Source organism: Orcinus orca, chromosome 10 (genome assembly GCF_937001465.1).
Source record: "Orcinus orca chromosome 10, mOrcOrc1.1, whole genome shotgun sequence".
NCBI classification, from domain to species: Eukaryota; Metazoa; Chordata; class Mammalia; order Artiodactyla; family Delphinidae; genus Orcinus; species Orcinus orca.
In genome coordinates this window covers 81,200,640-81,220,366 of record NC_064568.1, presented here as the reverse complement: position 1 = coordinate 81,220,366, position 19,727 = coordinate 81,200,640, and the positions used below count along the sequence as shown (strand labels likewise).

Here is a 19,727-nt window from a genome sequence, read left to right as displayed (position 1 = left end):
TTTTTAATTTCTCCACAAGCTTGTTTAATGAGAGTCTTATGACACTGCCTTAGTTTCTCTTTCGAGTAAACAAGATTACTAGGATGATATGACCCCTAATTTATTAGGTTGGACGTATGAAGTGTCCATTTTTGTAAGTTAGAAAAAATTAGTAAAATACCAACAATTTGATATGGTTCAACCAATTAGAAATAAGAAAATGGAGATAAAGGTTTGGCTGATCAACAACGTTTATAATAATGCTTGTCCTACCTAGTTCAATGAAAGCGAATCTTTGTAGAAAGGTGGGTTGAAAAAATTGATAAAGTATGACCACCTTCAGCAGGTTTGGAAAATATGGCTTCTGCCTGTCTCACCTTCCAAGATGGCCCACACTGTCTGTGGAGTGTGTATTTCTCTGAGTAAACCTCCTTTCACTTAAAAAAAAAAAAGAAATATATATGGCTTCCTACCTATGTCAACTTGAGTAATCTCTGTGTTAGGTCAGAGTTAGAAAAATGAAATTGAACACATATTGCTTTTCGTATTTGAAAGTGACTTTCCTGACTCTTGGTGTGCCCAGCTGTTCTTGTTTTTTCTTCTTACTTTACATATTTTCTCTGGATAAACTCACCCTTTTGCTGGCAAGTTAATCCATCTCAGTCCTCTCTTCTGAGTTGTCACTGGCCTCTTTTTTTATTTTATTTTTATTTTTTTATGGAAATATAGTTGATTCACAATGTGTTAATTTCTGCTATACAGCAAAGTTCTTCAGTTATACATATATATAATTCTTTCTTTAGTATTCTTTTCCATTATGGTTTATCACAGGACATTGAATATAGTTCTCTGTGCTACACAGTAGGACCTTGTTGTTATCCATTCTGAATATAACAGCTTACATCTGCTCACCCCAACCTCCCACCGGCCTCTTCAACTGTCTAGTGGACATTTCCAGTTGTACGGCTCGCAGGAATGAAAGACAAACCTACTCATGATTATTTCCCCCAAACCTTTATGGAGCTAGAACCAAGGTATCGTCCATTCATTCATTCATTCATTCATTCTTTCAACAAGTGTTCTCTGAACGCCTTCTCTGTGCTAAGCATTATTCTAAGAGCAGGATATACAAAAGTATATTGTAAAAAATATGAAAACCCCTAACCTCTTGGAATATATATTCTATCAAAATTTCAGACAGATAACAAAATAAATTAAAAATACACTATGTTAGATGACAATAAATGTTATGAAAAATAAACAAGGAAGGTGGAAAAGGAAGTGTGTGTGTGTGTGTGTGTGTGTGTGTGTGTGTGTGTATGTGTGTGTGTTTGGAGGGGGGGCATCATTCTCGACCTTTTCTCTTTCTCCTTTCCACCTCATTAATATTTCACCTTTTCTTACCCATCTTCTTCAAATTTTTGATGCTACTATAATTCACTCGGACATTTAACAGGTCTCTCTTTCCCCACCCCACACAGTCCCAATTCATCCTCCACGTTTCTGCCAGAGAAATCTATGGAAAATAAAATCTGATCTTGTTATTTGCTGTAATTGATCAGCAGCACAGGCTTCTCAAGCCAGGTACTCTCAAAAACCCCTCCTGGGTGAAAACAATAATCAACAACATCTATAGCCTGAGAAATAGCAGAAGCTGCCTCTAGAAGCAAGAGAGAGTTCTGAAGGCCTTTTGGAGGCATATATTTTTAACTTTAAAATTCATGTGAGTTTTTCTATACTAACCTTGACGGTTTTAAAATATTTTAAAGTTCTAACTTATCTACCAGCCAAATTACTTTTTTAGCCCCGTTGATACCTCTACCCCAAGGCCCCCACTTCCTTCCATCCAAGAAGGTGCTATGTTTAACCTGTGGCTTAAAGCAGTTTTGTCGAAAGTGTACAAAATGAAGGAGAAGCTCAAGACGATTCACTGGGTCAAGGAAGAAAGAAGGAGGGAGAGGAGAAAAAAATATATGTATATATAAATATATATAAATATATATAATATATATATAAAATATATAGAAAATATATGTGTATATGATATATATAAATGAATATATAATTTATATAAATATAAATTATATATAAATTATATAATCACACATTTAATAATGAGTTGTTACATAGCTATATATGGAACTTTGCTTACTTTTCAAAAATGAGTTGTGTTACATAGCTATATATAAAACTTCGCTTACTTTTCAAAAATGAGTTGTGTTACATAGCTATATATAAAACTTCGCTTACTTTTCAAAAACACCTCTTTTGTATGAATTACTTGGTCCTTTTTTAAAAACATTGTCAAAAGGAAGGCAGACTGCCACGTGCAGCGCCTCATTTGGATGTGTCTGGAGTCTTGGAAGCTTGACTACCCTACGTTCTCCTACAAATGGACCTTGAGAGCTTGTTTGGAGGTTCTAGCAGGGGAGCGCAGCTACTCGTATACCCTTGACCGAAGAACGGTCCTCCTCTATCGGGGAAGGTCGTCCTCTTCGACCGAGCGCGCAGCTTCGGGAGGGACGCACATGGAGCGGTGAGGGAGGAAGGGGACACCCGCCTAGCCAGCCAGATCAGCCGAATCAACCCTGGCGATCAATGGGGTGACAGATGTCGCAGCCAGATCGCCCTCACATCCGAAAGAACACACCAGAGCATACGGTATATAAACCTGAAGAGATTTTTAACTTTTTGCATAGGTCTACTTGTTTGTCTAGTCGGATCTCTAAAAGTCACTTTAAAGTCTTAACCTAACTAACACTTAAATGATCACTTAATCCCTAAAATTGCTAAAATTGGTGCTAAAACGGGCTTAATTTGGGGTTGTTTTCACATTATCCAGCATGCCTTGCAGGTGGGAGGGGCATGCTAAATAGTGCCGTGTCTATTGGTGAAATCCTCCGGAGCCTCGCCCACCGAGAGCGCCTCGGGCGGCCCACGGGTTCCCTGGCTGCAGACCGCTTGCTGGGCGCTTTGTGCGGTTCTGGTCACTCCGAGCGGACCCAGGTCTGTCTCCCTTCTGCCGCCCCCACCTGCCCTTTCCCCTCGTCTTGTTTCTCCTGGCTCCGAGCTTCTCACTCTCTCTCCATCCCGGAACCACCCCGCATTCATCCTATTCCTGTCTTCCTGCCCCGGTCCTTTGCGCCCCCGCCCCCATCTGGGCAGACGGGGGCCCCTGGGCTGGGGTGGGGGTCTTGTTTGGCTCGGTGTGCGTATCATGATTAACCCGCTCTGTGGAGTCGGCAACCCTGGGTGGAAGGCAGGGTCGGATGGTCCCCGGGGCGGGCCTCACGGGCTGAGCGGCCACGCGGAGCGCCGGGAGCCTATCTCGGCCGCCGATCGGTGGCCTGGGCGCACCCGGGTCTGGGGGCCCGTGTCCGGGCGGGGCGGGGGCGTGCAGGATCCGGGGCCGCCACCGCGGGCCTGCCCACCGACGCGAGTCTTGCGGACAGTAGTAATCCTCGGCCTCCCCACCTCCCTGTTGCTGTGAGGCTCAAATCTGATGCGTGTGAAAGTGAATTTTTGCAGAGGTTCCACGGGTGTGTACGTCTCCTCCGCGGCCCTTGGCGTCTGGACTGTAAAGGCCGAATTTGGGAAATCACAGAATTTCAAGGTCAAAGTATACGATGTTCTGATTCTGTGAAGTCCCGTGCTGCTAGTACAGATAGATGTCTTTACAGCAAATGGCCCCAGCTTCCCAAGATCCAGAGTAATAAATCGTAACGATATGAAACGGTATGAAAGCCAAGTGTTTTGTTTTTTTTAAGTTTTAAAATGGTGGTCTGTTTTTATTGAGTGAGGGAAAACGCAATTAAAAAAACGGAAACAAAATCCCTTCCCTTCCAACCACCACAAAACCCCCCAAACAGTTTTCTGTGCCAAAATCCTGAATATTCATTTAGCGCCTGAGCTCTGGGCTGAGGACTCGAAATTGAGGCTGTTCTTTTGCGAGGAGCTGCTGCGTTTGTTTTTCAGAAAACCTGAAAGGCCATGATGGCTACGAAGCCCAAACTCCACTATCCAAATGGACGAGGCCGCATGGAATCCGTGCGATGGGTTTTAGCTGCCGCTGGAGTCGAGGTACCCTACCTATATGCTGTTTCTGCACAGATTTGTCCTACAACGTTGAGACTTGAGGGAAACGTCAATGGCGGAGCCCTGTCCTCTCCCACTAATATTACAGACCTGCTTCAGTGAGTCAGAAGAGTCCTTCCCCTCAAGACTTTTTCTCTTTATAAATGGAGTGTAGTTGATGAAATTGTATTTAACTTTCAGCTTTAATCATTGGCTTCTGATCTACCACCAGTAAATATTTATTAATGAGGAGAAAAGGAACGAACCTGCAATTTGCCAGTTAACAGCCAGAACTTTTGTGAATATAGAATCTCTAGGTGAATTTCGTATTTATTCCAGTGGCTTCAGACTGGCAGCCTTCCTATCTTGTCTGCATTCCTTCCTGTATGCTTTGGCCCACAGTGGTTTTGGTCTTGTTTTTGTTCTGTTCTTGTAGCTTCTTGTTTATGGAAATTTTCAAATACGAGCAAAGATAGGACATTGCCATGAGATCCATGTACCTGTCACTCAGCTTCAACAACCATCAGCTTTATGCTAATCTTGTTTCACCTATCTCCTCCCCTCTGCTTGCTTTGTTGGGAATATTTTACGTTTCATCTGTGAGTACTTCAGTTTTGCTCTCTAAAAGATGAGCATTTTAAAACATAACCACAATAGCATTATTGCACCCAACAAAATTAACAACAGTTCCTTATTATCAGCTAACAATCTGATTGTCTCAAACAGGCCTTGTTTCAGTCTGGATCTAAATCAGGTCCACACATTGCATTTGATTACGTTTCTTTCAGTATTTAAAAAAATCTAACATTTCCTCTGCATTAAAAAAAATAAACTGTGCATTTTGAAATAATTTCAGATTAATAGAAAAGTTCTAAAGATAGTGCAGAGTGTTCCCATGTAACTGTCTCTGTCTCCCTTAATGAAAACATCTTACCTAACCACATCAAAACCAAGAAATTAACACTGGTGCATAACAAACTACAGACTTTATTCAAATCTGATTGGTTTTTCCACTAATGTCCTTTTACTGTTCCAGGATCCAACATTGTATTTAGTCATCATGTTTCCTTCGCTTTCCTCCATCTGTGACAGTTTCTTAGTCTTTCCTTTATTTCACCACCTTGACAGTCTTGAAAAGTATTGGTCAGGTTTTTTGTAGAATCCTCCACATTTTGGGTTTGTCTGATGTTTTTCTCATGATTAGACCGAGTTTGAGGAAAGAAGACCACGGAGTGAAGTGTCCTTCTTATTACATCATATGAGGGGTTACAGGACATCATGAGTCGTCACTGGTGCAGTTAAGCCTGGTCACTTGGCTCCTTCATTCATCAACTAATTTTCCCTCTGTTCTTTGGAAGAGAATCATTAAATTCAGCCCACACTCCCAAGGATGGGAATTAAGCTCTACCTCCTGGTATCTGCGTTTAGAATTCTTATGTAAGGAAGATTTGTCCCCCCCCCATTTATTTATTTATTCCATCATTTGTTTATATCAGCATGAATTTAAGTATATTTATTTTATCCTTTCGATTAAAATTCAATAATACTTTCTTTTGTTGCTCACATAGTTCCACCTTTGGCCACTGAGGCTCTTTCAGGTTGGCTCTGGTGTCCTTTCCATGTAGCCCTTTTTACTTTTTCTTTTTCCTTCAACATTTTCTCACTTTCTGACACTCCAACATGCTCCAGGCTAATCTTGTATTTTCCTTGCCCTAGCCCTAGTACTTCTCCAAGAGCCCTAGTCCCTTTTATCAGAAAATGGTATTAGCAGCCAAGATCTGGGCGCCAAGTGTCTGCATTTGTTTCTGGTGCCATTTGTGGAAGAAACTGCGTTTAGAATGCCCCTCATTCTGGATTTGGCGGCTTTACTCTCATTTTAACATGTTCTATTCTCTATATTTCCTGTAAACTACTAGTTGGATCCAGAAGTCTGATCAACTCCAGGCTCCTTTTTTTCTTTCTATCTCTATTTTTTTTTTCCTGCCAGACTGCGGCAGAGGTGATACTGCGATCATATTTCTCTTGTGCGACATCCGGGGTGCATGACGTCTGCCTGTCTCGTTTCCAGCGTTGCTGAGTTTGATCAGTGTGTTCCTGTGACCTTAGCCTGTTCCACACACTATGAAGTTTCCTCCGTCACCCTTTCAAGTGTCGTTTGCAGCCTTGATCATCACCATTGTTAGAGGTTACAAAATGGTGATTTTTCTATTTCTATCATTTCACCTACATTTACTAACTGTGATACTCTTATAAAGAGTAATTGTTCACTGATTACTTAATTACCTCGAAGTACATTTCAAATAAGAAAAGCAGGATAGATGCTTGATTCTGCCACTTTTATCAGTTTTCAGAATAATGAGTCGTTACCCTAGCAGCCTCCAGAGGTGACAAATGAGGGTTGATGGGTTTGGGGTTTTGTTTCTTATGGTTGGTTTGGTTTGGTTTTGGTTTCCTTACCTATCGTTATAACTCACCACACAGTGTTTTTACAGTTTTCTAAATTAATCGATATCATTTTTATATACAAATTCTGATTTCTGACTTCTCTTGAGAAGTTGGAAGATCTGATGATCCTGGGGCCTCATTTCCATAGGGCAGCAACTGCTGCTTCTGAGTAGGGACGGTCCCTAGAGATGGACCTTTCTAGCCTGCACAGTCCCCATCATTCCCTATTGTCTCAGGACATATTTTCTAATTGTGTTAAGAGGAAAGCGGAACAATTCTTGATCCTTTGATCACCTGTCACCTGTCTAACCCCTGTATGCTTCTGAGTTTGCAATTATCTAATAGGTTTTGAAGAGGGTGTCTTATATGTGTATGTACTAGAATCCCTTGTCAAAGCTCCTCTTCCCTAGCTTCATTCTGCCCCTCCTGCTCTGCTGTGAGTCAGCATTCTTGGCTACAGTCATAGAAACCCAACCCTAAGTAAGAAAAACAAAAAGGAACATGGGTCATGTGATCTACCTACCCTCAACCAGGCAGGCAGGTGGGGTACAATAATTAGCCCAGCGTGGATCTCAAGCCCACTCCTCTGACCAGGGTGGAGGGAGCTAGACTGGCCTCCTTCACGAGGGCTGACCACGTGGTTTGCAGGAACAATTCCCAAAAGGTGGTACCAGGGGTCCCTCTCCTTTCTGTGCCCAGTGACATTTTCAGCTACATTTGTGCTCAGACAGATCTGAAACAGGAGGGCCAGGCTGGCAGCCGCTGGGTGAGTTCATGATTCCCAGGGTCACGATGCCGGTTAGAGGCTGATGTGTAAAGCACACGCATCCCAGTAACTAGGTACCTCGCACCTGCCGAGAGACAGCCTGGCCTAATTCAGGGCGTCGGCGTCTTCCATCTCACGCGCGGTTCGAGTCCTCAGACCTTGCTCTGTGCCGGATGCTGCTTCTCGGCTGCTTGGAGCTTCGTGTGCCCAAAGACAACCCCCCCCCCGAACCTGGTCAGATCCTCCTTGTGGAGAGGGGGATGAACAGTAAAAGAGAAGATGTGAAGGCCACAAGCTCCTCATTCCGGACTTCTAGGCAGTTCACTTAGAAGAAGGGGGCGTGCGAAGAGGGAGCGCGTGGTGTGGACGCGGGCGCTTCTCCAGGGATCCCAGCGGGAACGGCACCCCATCAGGGCACAGAGACGGCTGATGGCGTGGATGGAAGCCACACGCTGTCTGTCTGTCCTTACTTACAGCCCGGAGCAGCAGCCAGACAGTCGCCAGCTCCTCCAAGCTCTGCCTGGGGACTTTTTCCCTTCCTGCCTCTCCTACCCTCTAATCTCCTGTTCCGGTGCTAGATTCTTCTTACAGACCAAGTTTTATAAAGTTTGACTGAAGAGAGCTTCTCTAGTGAGAGAGAGCATGCATTTTGCTACGTGTTCCCAGAAGTCAAAAACCAGAATCGGAAAAATTTGGAAGGAATTAAAAGAAAAGTTTTTTTAAATTAAAGTATAGTTGATTTCGGGTGTACAGCAAAGTGATCCAGTTATATACATCTTGCACATTATTTTCCATTATAGCTTATAACAAGATATTGAATATAGTTCCCTGTGCTGTACAGTAGGTCCTTTTGTTTATCTATTTTATATATAGTAGTGTGTATCTGTTAATCCCAAACTCCTAATTTATCCCTCCCCCACCCCCTTTCCCCCCTGGTAGCCATAAGTTTGTTTTCTATGTGTATGAGTCCGTTTCTGTTTTGTAAATAAGTTCATTTGTGTCATTTTTTTTTAGATTCCACATATAAGTGATATCATATGATATTTGTCTTTCTCTGTCTGACTTACTTTGCTTAGTATGTTAATCTCTAGGTCCATCCATGTTGCTTGGAAGGACTCGTTTTTTTAAAATGTACATTTCTGGTCTCTCCCAACTACTGGATGTGAATCTCTGAGGGATGAGCCTAGAGACACACACACACACTTTCCCATGTGCTTTATAAATGATTGTGGTCATAAAAGTGTGAGAGCCGTGGTGCAGAGGGAACACCACCAACATCACACCTGACCAGCTGGGCATTTGGACAAATGCCCAGAACATTCTTGCCCTGAAGTTACTGCTTCGTGGGCCACAGATGGAGTGCCTCTAGGGGCACTGAGGCCCCCTCCTCACACGGGAGGACCCTGGGAGTAGGAGAAGCCATGCCTACACATCCTGATGCCCGTTGAGGCGGAAGAGAGAATGGCCATGTCTATGCTGTCAGCTCTGCCCCTCCTGGGATGATGGGGCAGCACAGGGAGAGATGCTGGTGGGGAACCATCTGGGGACACAGTGGGCATGTGAAGGGCATCAGTACATTAGCACGAGTTTTATCTATCACAAGAAAAGAAACTTTTCAGTGTTTTTCCCCGCCCCACCCAGCCTTTTAGTTTGAAAACTTGAAAACCTACAGAAAAGTTGTAATAGTACAATGGACACCTTCTAACTAAATTGACCAGTTGTTAACATTTTGCCATGTTTGCTTCCTTCCCTCTTCTCTCTCTGCTTTATTTATTCTTAATCACTTGAAAGTAAGTTACAGACATCAGCATGTATCTCCCTGTTAAGAAAGAAAGAAATAATTGTCCTAATAACTGCAATATCATTGTCACAACTAAGAAAGTTAACACTAACTTTACAACATCTAATATACAATTCATATTCAGAAGTTCCCTCTCGTCCCCCAAAAGTCTATGTAACTGTTATTTAACTATTTAGCAGTTGTAACTGCCCCTCCCCCATCCAGGATCTAATCAAGATTCAGATATTTGGTGGTTATTTCTCTAGTCTCTTTTCATCTATCAATAGAACAGAGCCTGCATTTTGTTCGTTTCTTCCCTACCCTTCACTTAACAGAAAAGGAATGTGTGAAGGAGGAATTGACTGTCTTGCATGAATTTCTGCCAACAGACGTAAGGGATCAGTTATGTGACTTGGAGGCCAAATGACATAAAGAATTATCAGAAGAGGGCTACCTGGCTAAAGTCGATTCCCTTTTAAATAAAGGTTTGCCCTTGAGAGCAGAATTCATGCTTTTGGTCGGGAAGAGGATAGATGGCTAGGAAACGGGAGCCAGACAAGTGGTGAGGACCACAGAGTGGGAACAGCAGAGGCAGAAAATTCCCCAGACCAGTTTCCAAACCTTGCACATCCTGGAGGAGCTTAGAAACAAAACAGGCCATTTATGTTACAGAGTGTCCCACATCCTGGATATGCCCCATTTTCACCTTGCAGTTTGATCCAAGTGAAATCGGTTGGCGAGCTCTTTCTGCAGTGGTGCAGTGTCCTCACTGTGTCACAGCAGGGAGCACGTGATATCTCAGGATGTCCCCCAGTGGGGAGCTGAGTTTGACCACTTGGTTAGTTGGATGGTGGGATCTCCAGATCTGCAGAGGTGTTTTTTCTTTGTCATAATAAGGAACTTGTGGGGTGACACTTTGAGATTGTGTGAATATTCTATGCCCCATGACCCAATGATTTCAGCATCCATTATGATCCTTATCAGAATCAGTTATTACATTATAGGGTGAAAATTGGTGATTTTCTAATTTTATCATTAATTAGGAATAATTCTACATTAATTAGTGCTAATTCTGTAAAAGAGAGCTTTTCTTCTCCCTTTTTTTTTTTAGAATCATCATTTATGGACACAGGGATTTTTTTATTGTGTTCTAATCCATAACTGATATCACTCTTTTCGATATTTAAATTGTCCCAGATGTGGCTAGAGAATCCCTCGGGTAGGGTCCCGCATGCCTTTGCTTTTGACATACCCGTTAGTCTTTGAGTACGTCCTCACTTTCTGACATAACAGAGTCAACCTTTGCTTCTGGGAGTCCAGTGATATTTAGAAACAAGATGTGGGTACTGAGTATGCTCTTTCTCTCTGCTTCTGAGGCAGTTTAACTTGGTATTTTCAGTCCTGAACCTGGAATGACATTTCGCTTCTTTTTTTGGGGGGGGTGTCTTTTTGAATTTAGTTTGATGAAGACTTTTTAGAAACAAAAGAACAGTTGCAGAAGTTGCAGGATGGTGAGTATCAAAATGTATTACTGTCGGTAATGCTGATTTTCTTTTCTAAGAACCCATATTTACGTGGAAGGGCAAAGATACTGCTGCAGTAAGAATCCAGACCAGTATCCTAAAACCAGACAAGCAAGAGGAAACAGTAGCCGAAATTGCCAGGCAGTCTCTTTGTATTCAGTAGTTCTATACAAGCTGGCGAAAGGGAAGGAGCCAGTTCCTCCCTCTGTCCCAGTGGGCAGCCCTTCTCCATCTCTGTCTCCTCCCCCGCCCTCCTCTACCTTTCCCCCCCTTTCTTCCTCTCCCTCATCCCCTCCCTCCTCATTTTCCACCTCCTCTGAATTACCTGAGGCATCTGCACCTGCTTGAAGTACGCAGGTAAAAGTCACCATTTACACTGGGCTGCTTTCTGAAATAAGTACAAACAGGTGTGACATCAGTGAAAGGCCCCCTTTTAACTCCTGGTCACACCTCCCCCTCCACACCCAGGCCCCTGTAAGCATCCTCCCTCCCGGCCATCAGCAGGATCCTGAGGCCCAACTCAAGGCTCCTCGGAGAGGGACCAGCTCTGCAGAGCTGTGATGCCCCCGTCATGAGTGACACTGCCTGGCGTCACTAGGCCTGTGCTGAGTACATATCTCCCCTCGACCTGCATGCACCCCCAAGCCTTGAGCCCCCCCAGGGCTGGGCCGTATGCTATACTTGCAACTCTCCCCGACGTTTGGTGTGGGGAAAGTGTTTGAGACAGGCTTCTTGAAGAAAGCAATGGGTTACTTTTTGACCAGTGACAGCGTACTCGGTGGTAGGTGGACTGTGGTAGTGGACGCCTGTACATGAGTATCAGCTGGTGACTTGGGTTTCATGATCAGATTGTCAAAGCAGTGCAGTCATAGAACATTCTAGAGCGATGGGAATGTTCTGTTCTACAATGGCCAGCGCAGGAGCCACCAGCCACATGTGGCTTTTGAGCACTTGTAATGTGTCCAGGGCGACTAACAAAGTGAGTTTTAAATTTTTCAAAAGTTTGATTAATTTAGAGTTCCCTGGTGGCCTAGTGGTTAGGATTCTGGGCTTTCACCGTTGTGGGCCCAGGTTCAATCCCTGGTCAGGGAACTAAGATCCTGTAAGCTGTGCATTGCAGCCACACACCAAAAAATTGATTAACTTAAATTTAGGTTTAACTATACACACGCTGCTTACTGGCTACTGTATTGGCCAGCGCACCTCTAAAACAACGTCTTCACTACGTCTCCCCTACCCTTTGTCACTGGAGCTAGGTGTTTTTCCTGGGGTGCAAGTCAAAAGGGAAGATTTGGATCAATGCTAGTTTTCGGGCTTGTTTTATGGCTAAATCTGCACCCCTGAATGAAGTTGGGGGAGCTTTACACTAAGGCTGTGATCCCACTGTCCCTTTTCATTCAGCAGAGCATGTTTTGATGGGGGTGCAGGGAAGAGATCACTTCTAACTCTGGGCTTCCATTCCCAGGTAACCACCTGCTGTTCCAACAAGTGCCAATGGTTGAAATTGATGGGATGAAGCTAGTGCAGACCCGGAGCATCCTCCACTATATAGCAGACAAGCACCATCTCTTCGGCAAAGATCTCAAGGAGAGAACCCTGTACTGTGGCCCCTCTGGCGTGTTCTCACTTGTCCACTTACCGATGCTTAACCGATTAGTCGTCCTCTACAGCACACCCGTCCACTTCATGTCCTGTATCGTTAGTGGGAACAGGGAACAAAGCCCCAGAAATGTCAAGACCAGTTAGAAAATCAGTACAGAGAGTCTGAGTAAAATGAGAGAAAGGAATTGAGTTCAGATATTAGAGCCTGTGTCTGGGGTGTGGTGTAGGTTTCAACATGTTTAAATGCTTTGATAGTTTTTTTTTTTTTTACCTTTCTTGCAAATGTATTATCGCTGAGTATTAGGAATAGAAAGCTGCTATGACATTCAAGGCCCAGGATACTGTGCACTGGATGATAATTTGAACTCAGAGCCTGGTCCCTGTACCTCCTGGATCATGACCCAGGGCAAAGCGTTACGCTCCAGTGTCCTGATGAGTTTCCAGTGTGGTGGGGATAATAACAGCATATTCCTCATAATGCCATAGGATTCAGTGAAATATCGGATAGAGAGTGTTTAGCACCGTGCCTGGTACACACCAAGCATCCTATAAAACCCACTATTTTTACAAATGTGAAGCTCCACCCGCCCCAAGCCCGGGTGCTGGAGTGAGGGCGGCGGAGTAGGGGCCAGGAGAGAGGACATTCGTGCCTCTTGTGCTTTGAGATGCGTGACAGGTTTTTCTGAAAGATTTTTCTGAATCGCAGCTAGAATTGACTTTGCATCTTGGCTCTAAAGGGACAGGTGGAGATGAATGCTTCTTGGTGCTTAAGTTGCCAGAGCCTTAAGAGAAAAACACTCTAGATGCTTAGTTGTGGAAGCCAATGAGTTCAAAGAGAGGGGTGACTGAGAAAACGCTCTTTTGTGTTTTGAAGGATTGACATGTATGTGGAGGGGACCCTGGATCTTCTGGAACTGATTATCATGCATCCTTTCCTCAAACCAGACGATCAGCAAAAGGAAGTGGTGAACATGGCCCAGAAGGCTATAATCAGATACTTTCCTGTGTTCGAAAAGGTAGGTGGCAGTGAAGCCTGTGAACACGGCATCACCAGACCACAAACACCCCTTTCTACTCAGGCGGAGTAAAGCTGAGCCCTGCTAGACCAACCTCCTGGACTCCTGAGGGCTCAGAGGTGCCATCGGCACAAAGCCAGGATGTCTTGGAGCCTCCCAGACTCTTCCAGAGTCTTCCATGTTTTCTGGGGAAAAGATGGGCTCACCCATGTGTGCTTTGTCATTGCTTACATTAGCCAGGTGCCACCTCGTGCACGATACAGAAGAGAAGAAACCACCTACTTCATTCATTCTTTCATCATCCTACCTGATAGTTTGGTATAAAGAGAAGAACCATTGCTGTTCTATTTCTCTTCCCTGTGCTCTTTTTGTTTTCTCTTTTGTTATTTCTTGTCTCATTACCGTATCTGTTTTTCTGAGCTTCAAACTCCTCCTCTCTTTTCCTCAACTCAGAGGGACTATTTTAAATGCTTTAGTTAAAAACCAAGAGAATGTGAAAATCTGGAATTGGCAGACTTCCTCTGGCCATTGATGTGGAATTAGATGTAAGAAGGAGGAGAGATATTTTCTGAGTGTTTCTGTCCTTGGTTTCGTAGCCTCTTTTTTGTTTAGTTTTTTTTTTTTTTTTTTTTTTTTTGCGGTTCGCGGGTCTCTCACTGTTGTGGCCTCTCCCGTTGCATAGCAACAGGCTCCGGACGCGCAGGCTCAGCGGCCATGGCTCACGGGCCCAGCCGCTCCGCGGCATATGGGATCTTCCCGGACCGGGGCACGAACCCGTGTCCCCTGCATCGGCAGGCCGACTCTCAACCACTGTGCCACCAGGGAAGCCTGGTTTCGTGGCATCTTGCCCATAGGCAGTTTGTGAATGTAAAATACGATGATGCAGAAATGTGCTGGGACGAGGGAGGAACAGGTGCCTTGGAGAAGGGTCACTGCCAGTTCCTCTGTCCCTGTGGCCCAGACTGTGTCAGGGCTCCACCGAACATATGAGCTAAATAATTGTCACCTTCTTTTTACCCATAATGAAATAGAATCACAGAGAGACTGGGTGACATGCCTAAGTCAGGAGCCAGGACTGCAACTCTGGACTCTTCGTCCTCTCCCTGTCTGGCTCCAGTAACTCTGTTTGATTTGGAGTCATATTAGGGTCCTTGTCACACACACGTAAACACATACTCACACTCATGGGCATCCGCAAAGCGCATCTTCCCTGTTCTACCACTGTTCCTTGCCCCTTCCCGATCACCGTCTATGCCTATGAATCTCTGCACCTGTGTTACTCTCAAAATGGGAGTCAGGATGAACTCTCATTCTTTTAATGTTCCCTGTCTTAGAAGATGTGAAAGGAAGCCTGCTTTTTTACTGTCATGTCTAGTTTATGACTGTGAGTCCTGACACACAGAAACACAGAACTGGCAAATGAGATGAGACTCCTTGGACAGGACCAGTGGCTTACGTCTTACATCACTTCCCCTGAATGTATCAGGGCTAATTCTTTTCTGTAGATACATTTATGGAATAGAGGTATCCTTTTAAAGCCCTGGATGCTAAATCTAGAATTAATAGTTCCTTCCCTTTTTTAGGGTCTCATTCTGATGTAAAGCAGATACTTAAGGATGCTTTCATTTCTACACCTTTTTTGCTCTCTCCCTCTCATATAGGGAACTTCTTCTTAGTTGATGTTATTCGTAAAAGGATAAAAGGACAAGGTTGTAGTTTCAGCCCTTCTCAGATACTGCACTGATTCCACAGCTTCATCATTTTCTCCATCTCAAGTATTATAACCAATGTAAAATGTTTATACCCTGCAGGTTTTACGGGGTCATGGACAAAGGTTTCTTGTTGGTAATCAGCTGAGCCTTGCAGACATAATTCTACTCCAGACCATTTTGGCTCTAGAAGAGAAAATTCCTAATATCCTGTCTGCGTTTCCTCACCTCCAGGTATATAAAACAACGTTTGAGAAGATTGGCCCAGAACTCTTAGGCCTTCCTTCGATATCTGTTGTTTGGTAGGCTGTGTATGTGTGTGTGTGCACATGTGTGTGTGTAATTCTTTTAGGTTCTAGTTAGTAAAATGAAATGAAGGTGCAGACTTGAAATTGGTTTTCTGGTTCCCAGACCCTTAGAGCTGAAAGATCGTTTACGTGTGAAAGAAGTTGTCCCTCGGTATTGTTGCATGACTACACTCTTGCAACAAACTCCATACACAGTTTGCCAGTAGGGACCTGCTGTAGACGTAGTTGTAGGGACCAGGGGCTGCTCATCTGCTTGTGCTGTATGTGCTGACGGGAGGACCCGAGAGTCACCGTCAAAAACAGCCTCGTCATCAGGGTGTGGCTCCCTTTCTCAGAAATAACATGGTCTCAAATTGGAAATTTTGGAGTCTGAATTCTGAGAGCTAATAAGAGGCACCCTAAACATCACCCCAGAGAATTCTCACCATTCTTCTTCCTCAGATTCCAAGGACAGACTTCTGTGCGTGACTCAGTTTATGTTTCGATGTTATTCTTGCAGGATCGATCATAGAATTTAGAAGCAGAAAAGGGCTTTAAAAAGCAAGTTTCATCCAATGCCTTCAATATATTGAATACATATGAAGAAATAGAGACCCAGGGTAAAGACGTCAGTAGCCTGATGGCCTCGTTAATGGGTATATCAACTTTGTCTAGAATCTTAGCCTTTTATCTCCAAATGCAATGGGCTTTCTTCTGTGCTGGTGGGTTGGCCCCTTGGGCCAAATCAGGCCTGCCACGTGTTTTTGTATCACTCTTGAGCTAAGAGTGGTTTTTACATTTTTAAATGGTTGAAAAACTATCAAAAGAATAGTGATACTTCCTGACACATGAAATTATGTGAAGTTCGAATTTCAGTGTCCGTAAATACATTTCATTGGCACAAAGGCAGGCCCATTCACTTATGCGTTGTGTAAGGCTGCTTCTGTGCACCACGGCAGAGGTGAGTCGTTCTGATACAGACCATATGGCCTGCAAAGCCTAGAATATTTACTAACTGGTCCTTTATAGAGAAAGGTTGCCAACCCCCTATAAAGACCAGATGGACACATCTTTGACCAAGTTATCAAAAGCCAAGAGAGACACATGCTAAATCTCCAAAGAGTAGTAACACATATACTTTAAAAAAAATTCTTTTCCCAAGTGTAGTGAACATCATTTGGACATACTAATGAGGACAGCAACCACCGGTTAAATACATAGACCCAGAAAATGAGAACAGAAATCTTCAACAAGGCAAATAGCCATTATATAGTTTAGCTCTCTGTTCCTTTCTTCTTGCAGGCACAGAGATCTTTTTTTTTTTTTTTTTTTTTTTGCGGTACGCGGGCTTCTCACTGCTGTGGCCTCTCCCGTCTCAGAGCACAGGCTCCGGACGCACAGGCTCAGCGGCCATGGCTCACGGGCCCAGCCGCTCCGCGGCATGTGGGATCCTCCCGGACCGGGGCACGAACCTGTGTCCCCTGAATCGGCAGGCGGACTCTCAACCACTGCGCCACCAGGGAAGCCCGAGATGGGCATTTTAAAGTTTGACTTTAATACCAATAGATCCCTGAAATGACCCAAGGACCTGTGGATATTTTCCATCCATGATGCTAACAATTTGTTTTTAAATCCCAGGTACTTCTGTGTAAACAAATTTAATACCTGAACAGGTCAAGTATCAATATTAAAGGACTTCAAAATCTAACACCAGTTCTGATTAAATTAAAGGGTCACTCTTGCATTGATTAAAGGGGGAAAAAAAAGTCAAAAGTCACAAAATTTTTAGTATACATGACATGTGTAAGCCCCAGGTAAATCTTGAAATGATAAATCCTTTGGAAAAAGCTTCTAATTATTGGTAATAACACAAATAATACAAATACCATAATACAAATAGTTCAAATAAGTAATAAGAAGAGAAGATTGTCATATTTACATAGAATTAATTGACATAATTATTAGAGTTTTTGTTAATATTAGTGATATATGTATGAATGTTTGTATGCCTGCTTAATTAAGGCTGTGCTTTGTACATAGTAGACATTTAATAAATAGTAGCTTTTTAAATAAGTGACCTCTTTATTTTGAAAGATTTTGTTAGAATACTTATATATGATGGATATACAGTTCTTTGTATAGTTCAGAATTTTCACCAGATCAAATGGATTTTTCTTCTTAATTACTGAAAATTGGTAAGATTTGACTTTATGAATGAAAAATAAGATTTTTTTTCTTCCATTACAGTTAACGTGAATATCTGGTATCTGATAACTGAGCCCTAGGCTACAAAAAAATGCAACTGGCCATCTTTCACACATAGCCAGAAAGAGGATTCATTTGTTAATAGGAGTAAAACTGTCAAGGCAGCTGAATCTTAAAATGTAACTTGTACTATCTGATGAATTTTTTAAACAATTTTATTTAAGTGACTTTTATTTAAATGCATTTTTTCTGAGATCAGTACATTTGAGGTACTTCCTATGTCTTTTTCATCCTTCCTTTTTTCATTTAAGCAAGTATACTCCTATCCTAAGTTTCTTTTTTATTTTTCTGTCTCTGAAAAGAGTTCACATCTTGGTATGAACTGTGAGATTTGTATAGAGCCTGGCCTAGATTCCAGCCACTGTTGGCAGAGATTATGAATGGTCATACCAAGAGATCAGACCCTAGACAGGTGCTGGATGACAGTTCTATTTGGATCTCTATAGCAAATATTTATTGAATGTATTCTGATGGACCATTTTGGGGTTTTTTTTTTTGTTTACTTTTTTATTGAAGCATAGTTGATTTACAGTGTTGTGTTCATTTCTGCTGTACAGCAAAATGACTCAGTTATACACATATCTATTACATTCTTTTTTATATTCTTTTCTATTGTGGTTTATCCCAGGATATTGAATATAGTTCCCTGTGCTGTACGGTAGGAACTTGTTGTTTATCCATTCTATATGTAATAGTTTGCATCTACTAACCCCAAACTGATGGGCCATTTTGCACCGCCCTATTTTCGTAGAAATGAATACTTTTGCTTTTAGCCTTGAACTTTTGCGTTTTCCCTTTGCAGGAGTTCACAGTGAAAATAAGTAATATCCCTACAATTAAGAAATTCCTTGAACCTGGCAGCAAGAGGAAGCCTCCCCCGGATGACATCTACGTGAGGACCGTGTACAACATCTTCATGCCGTAGGACAGCAGCACGGCTGTGAGTGAGCGCTGTCCCCCAGAAATCGCTGTGTCCACAGTTGTGTCTTAATTGAAGCCAGGCTGCCGTGATCCAGCTCTGTCGTGGTGCTGTGTATATTGTTCCTAAGTTGGTCTTTCATGTCAAGGAGATCTCTTTTAGAAACATCAACCTTTTTTGTCCAGTGAGTGATTGTTACGGGACCTCTTCTGAACACCTTTTTAGAGGGGCTGGCATTTAAGTTAGATCTGCTCTGTCTACTCATTTCCTGGTAACAAGGATGGGTAGGACTTCATGTTGTCCCCTGAGCTTCTTTTCTCCTCTCCTTATCCCATTCTCAACCCCCTCCAGTCTCTTCCTGTTTTCAGTGTCTAATAACAATGGAATTCACTAGATAGTAACTCTCCTCTGAGCTATAATAATAATAGATCCATGGTAGTAATGAATGCCATTGATATTTGCCAAAATAAAGGATTTACAATTCATTGCCCTGCTGCTAGATTTTTAAATTAAATTGTTTGGAATACATTCACATGGTTCAAATATCAAAAAAGTATAAAAGGCTATACAGTTGGAAGTGTTCTTTTCAGCCCTGTCCCCCCAGTTTTCTTTGGTTCTGCTCCCTACAGGCAAACATCATTATCATTTGTATAATCCTTCCAGTTATATTTGACACAAGTATAAGAAAATATAAATATATTTAACTTTTGTCCTCTTACTACCCAAATGGTTATTTGGAGGCTTCTGATTTTTTGCATTTCAGAGCTAAAAGTGTGGCTTATTAATACTGCTTTAAACATGTGTTGACTTACATCTCAAATATTAATTGAGCACCTGTTATGTGCCAAGCATGGTGCCAGGAGACAAAACCTTAGATCAGAGGCCTAGATCAGAATATTTTGCTTTAGAAAAAATTCACCACGCAGTAGGCAAGATAGATGTGTCAACAGCAGAAGTAATTTTAGAAAAGAAAGAATTGCCGCTTTAAGAGTGTCTAATAATTAGGAATTTAAAAACGGGAAAAAGGCAAGTGTTTGATCCACGTCTCATTAAGTGGACACACTCATTCTTTACTACAGGAGGGATTTTTGCCCAGATGTGAAAAACAGACAGTTGCGAGGTGATCCTTAATGCCTGTCCCAGTCAATGCAAGCCCCTCAGGGTTTTATTAGAGGAAAATGCAACGCAGACGTGAAGATTGTTCTCTGTCTTCATATTTTCACAATGCAAGCACTCTGTCGTCGCTCTAATATTTAGAACTACTAAAGGAGCAGAGGCAGGGCAGCAGGTGCACCACCAGGCGGGCCCGAGGAGCACTGGTGGTCCCGGCTGATGTTTCCGCCAGCCTCCTGGGAGCAAGAG

At 42.9% G+C, this 19,727-nt stretch overlaps 1 protein-coding gene across 6 annotated transcripts in view; it reads left to right on the top strand.

Annotated features, from left to right (window-relative positions):
* The first annotated feature begins 2,869 nt into the window (after positions 1 to 2,869).
* The window catches only part of GSTA4 (glutathione S-transferase alpha 4), a 30,939-nt gene continuing 14,081 nt past the window's right edge, over positions 2,870 to 19,727 (top strand). For 4 of the 6 annotated variants that reach the window (XR_007469832.1, XM_033416281.2, XM_033416282.2 and 1 more), the window contains exons 1-7: positions 2,870 to 2,985; positions 3,955 to 4,059; positions 10,504 to 10,555; positions 12,033 to 12,165; positions 13,044 to 13,185; positions 14,997 to 15,128; positions 18,249 to 18,386. Coding sequence is in view for 5 of the 6 variants with exons in the window: in XM_033416281.2 (XP_033272172.1) it covers positions 3,970 to 4,059; positions 10,504 to 10,555; positions 12,033 to 12,165; positions 13,044 to 13,185; positions 14,997 to 15,128; positions 18,249 to 18,371 (672 nt within the window). In the remaining variant the exon portion in view is untranslated. Of the gene's footprint in view, positions 2,986 to 3,954; positions 4,060 to 10,503; positions 10,556 to 12,032; positions 12,166 to 13,043; positions 13,186 to 14,996; positions 15,129 to 18,248; positions 18,851 to 19,727 lie in introns of those variants that run through there. The other 2 variants (XM_004285612.3, XM_033416284.2) reach the window with 2 other exon arrangements.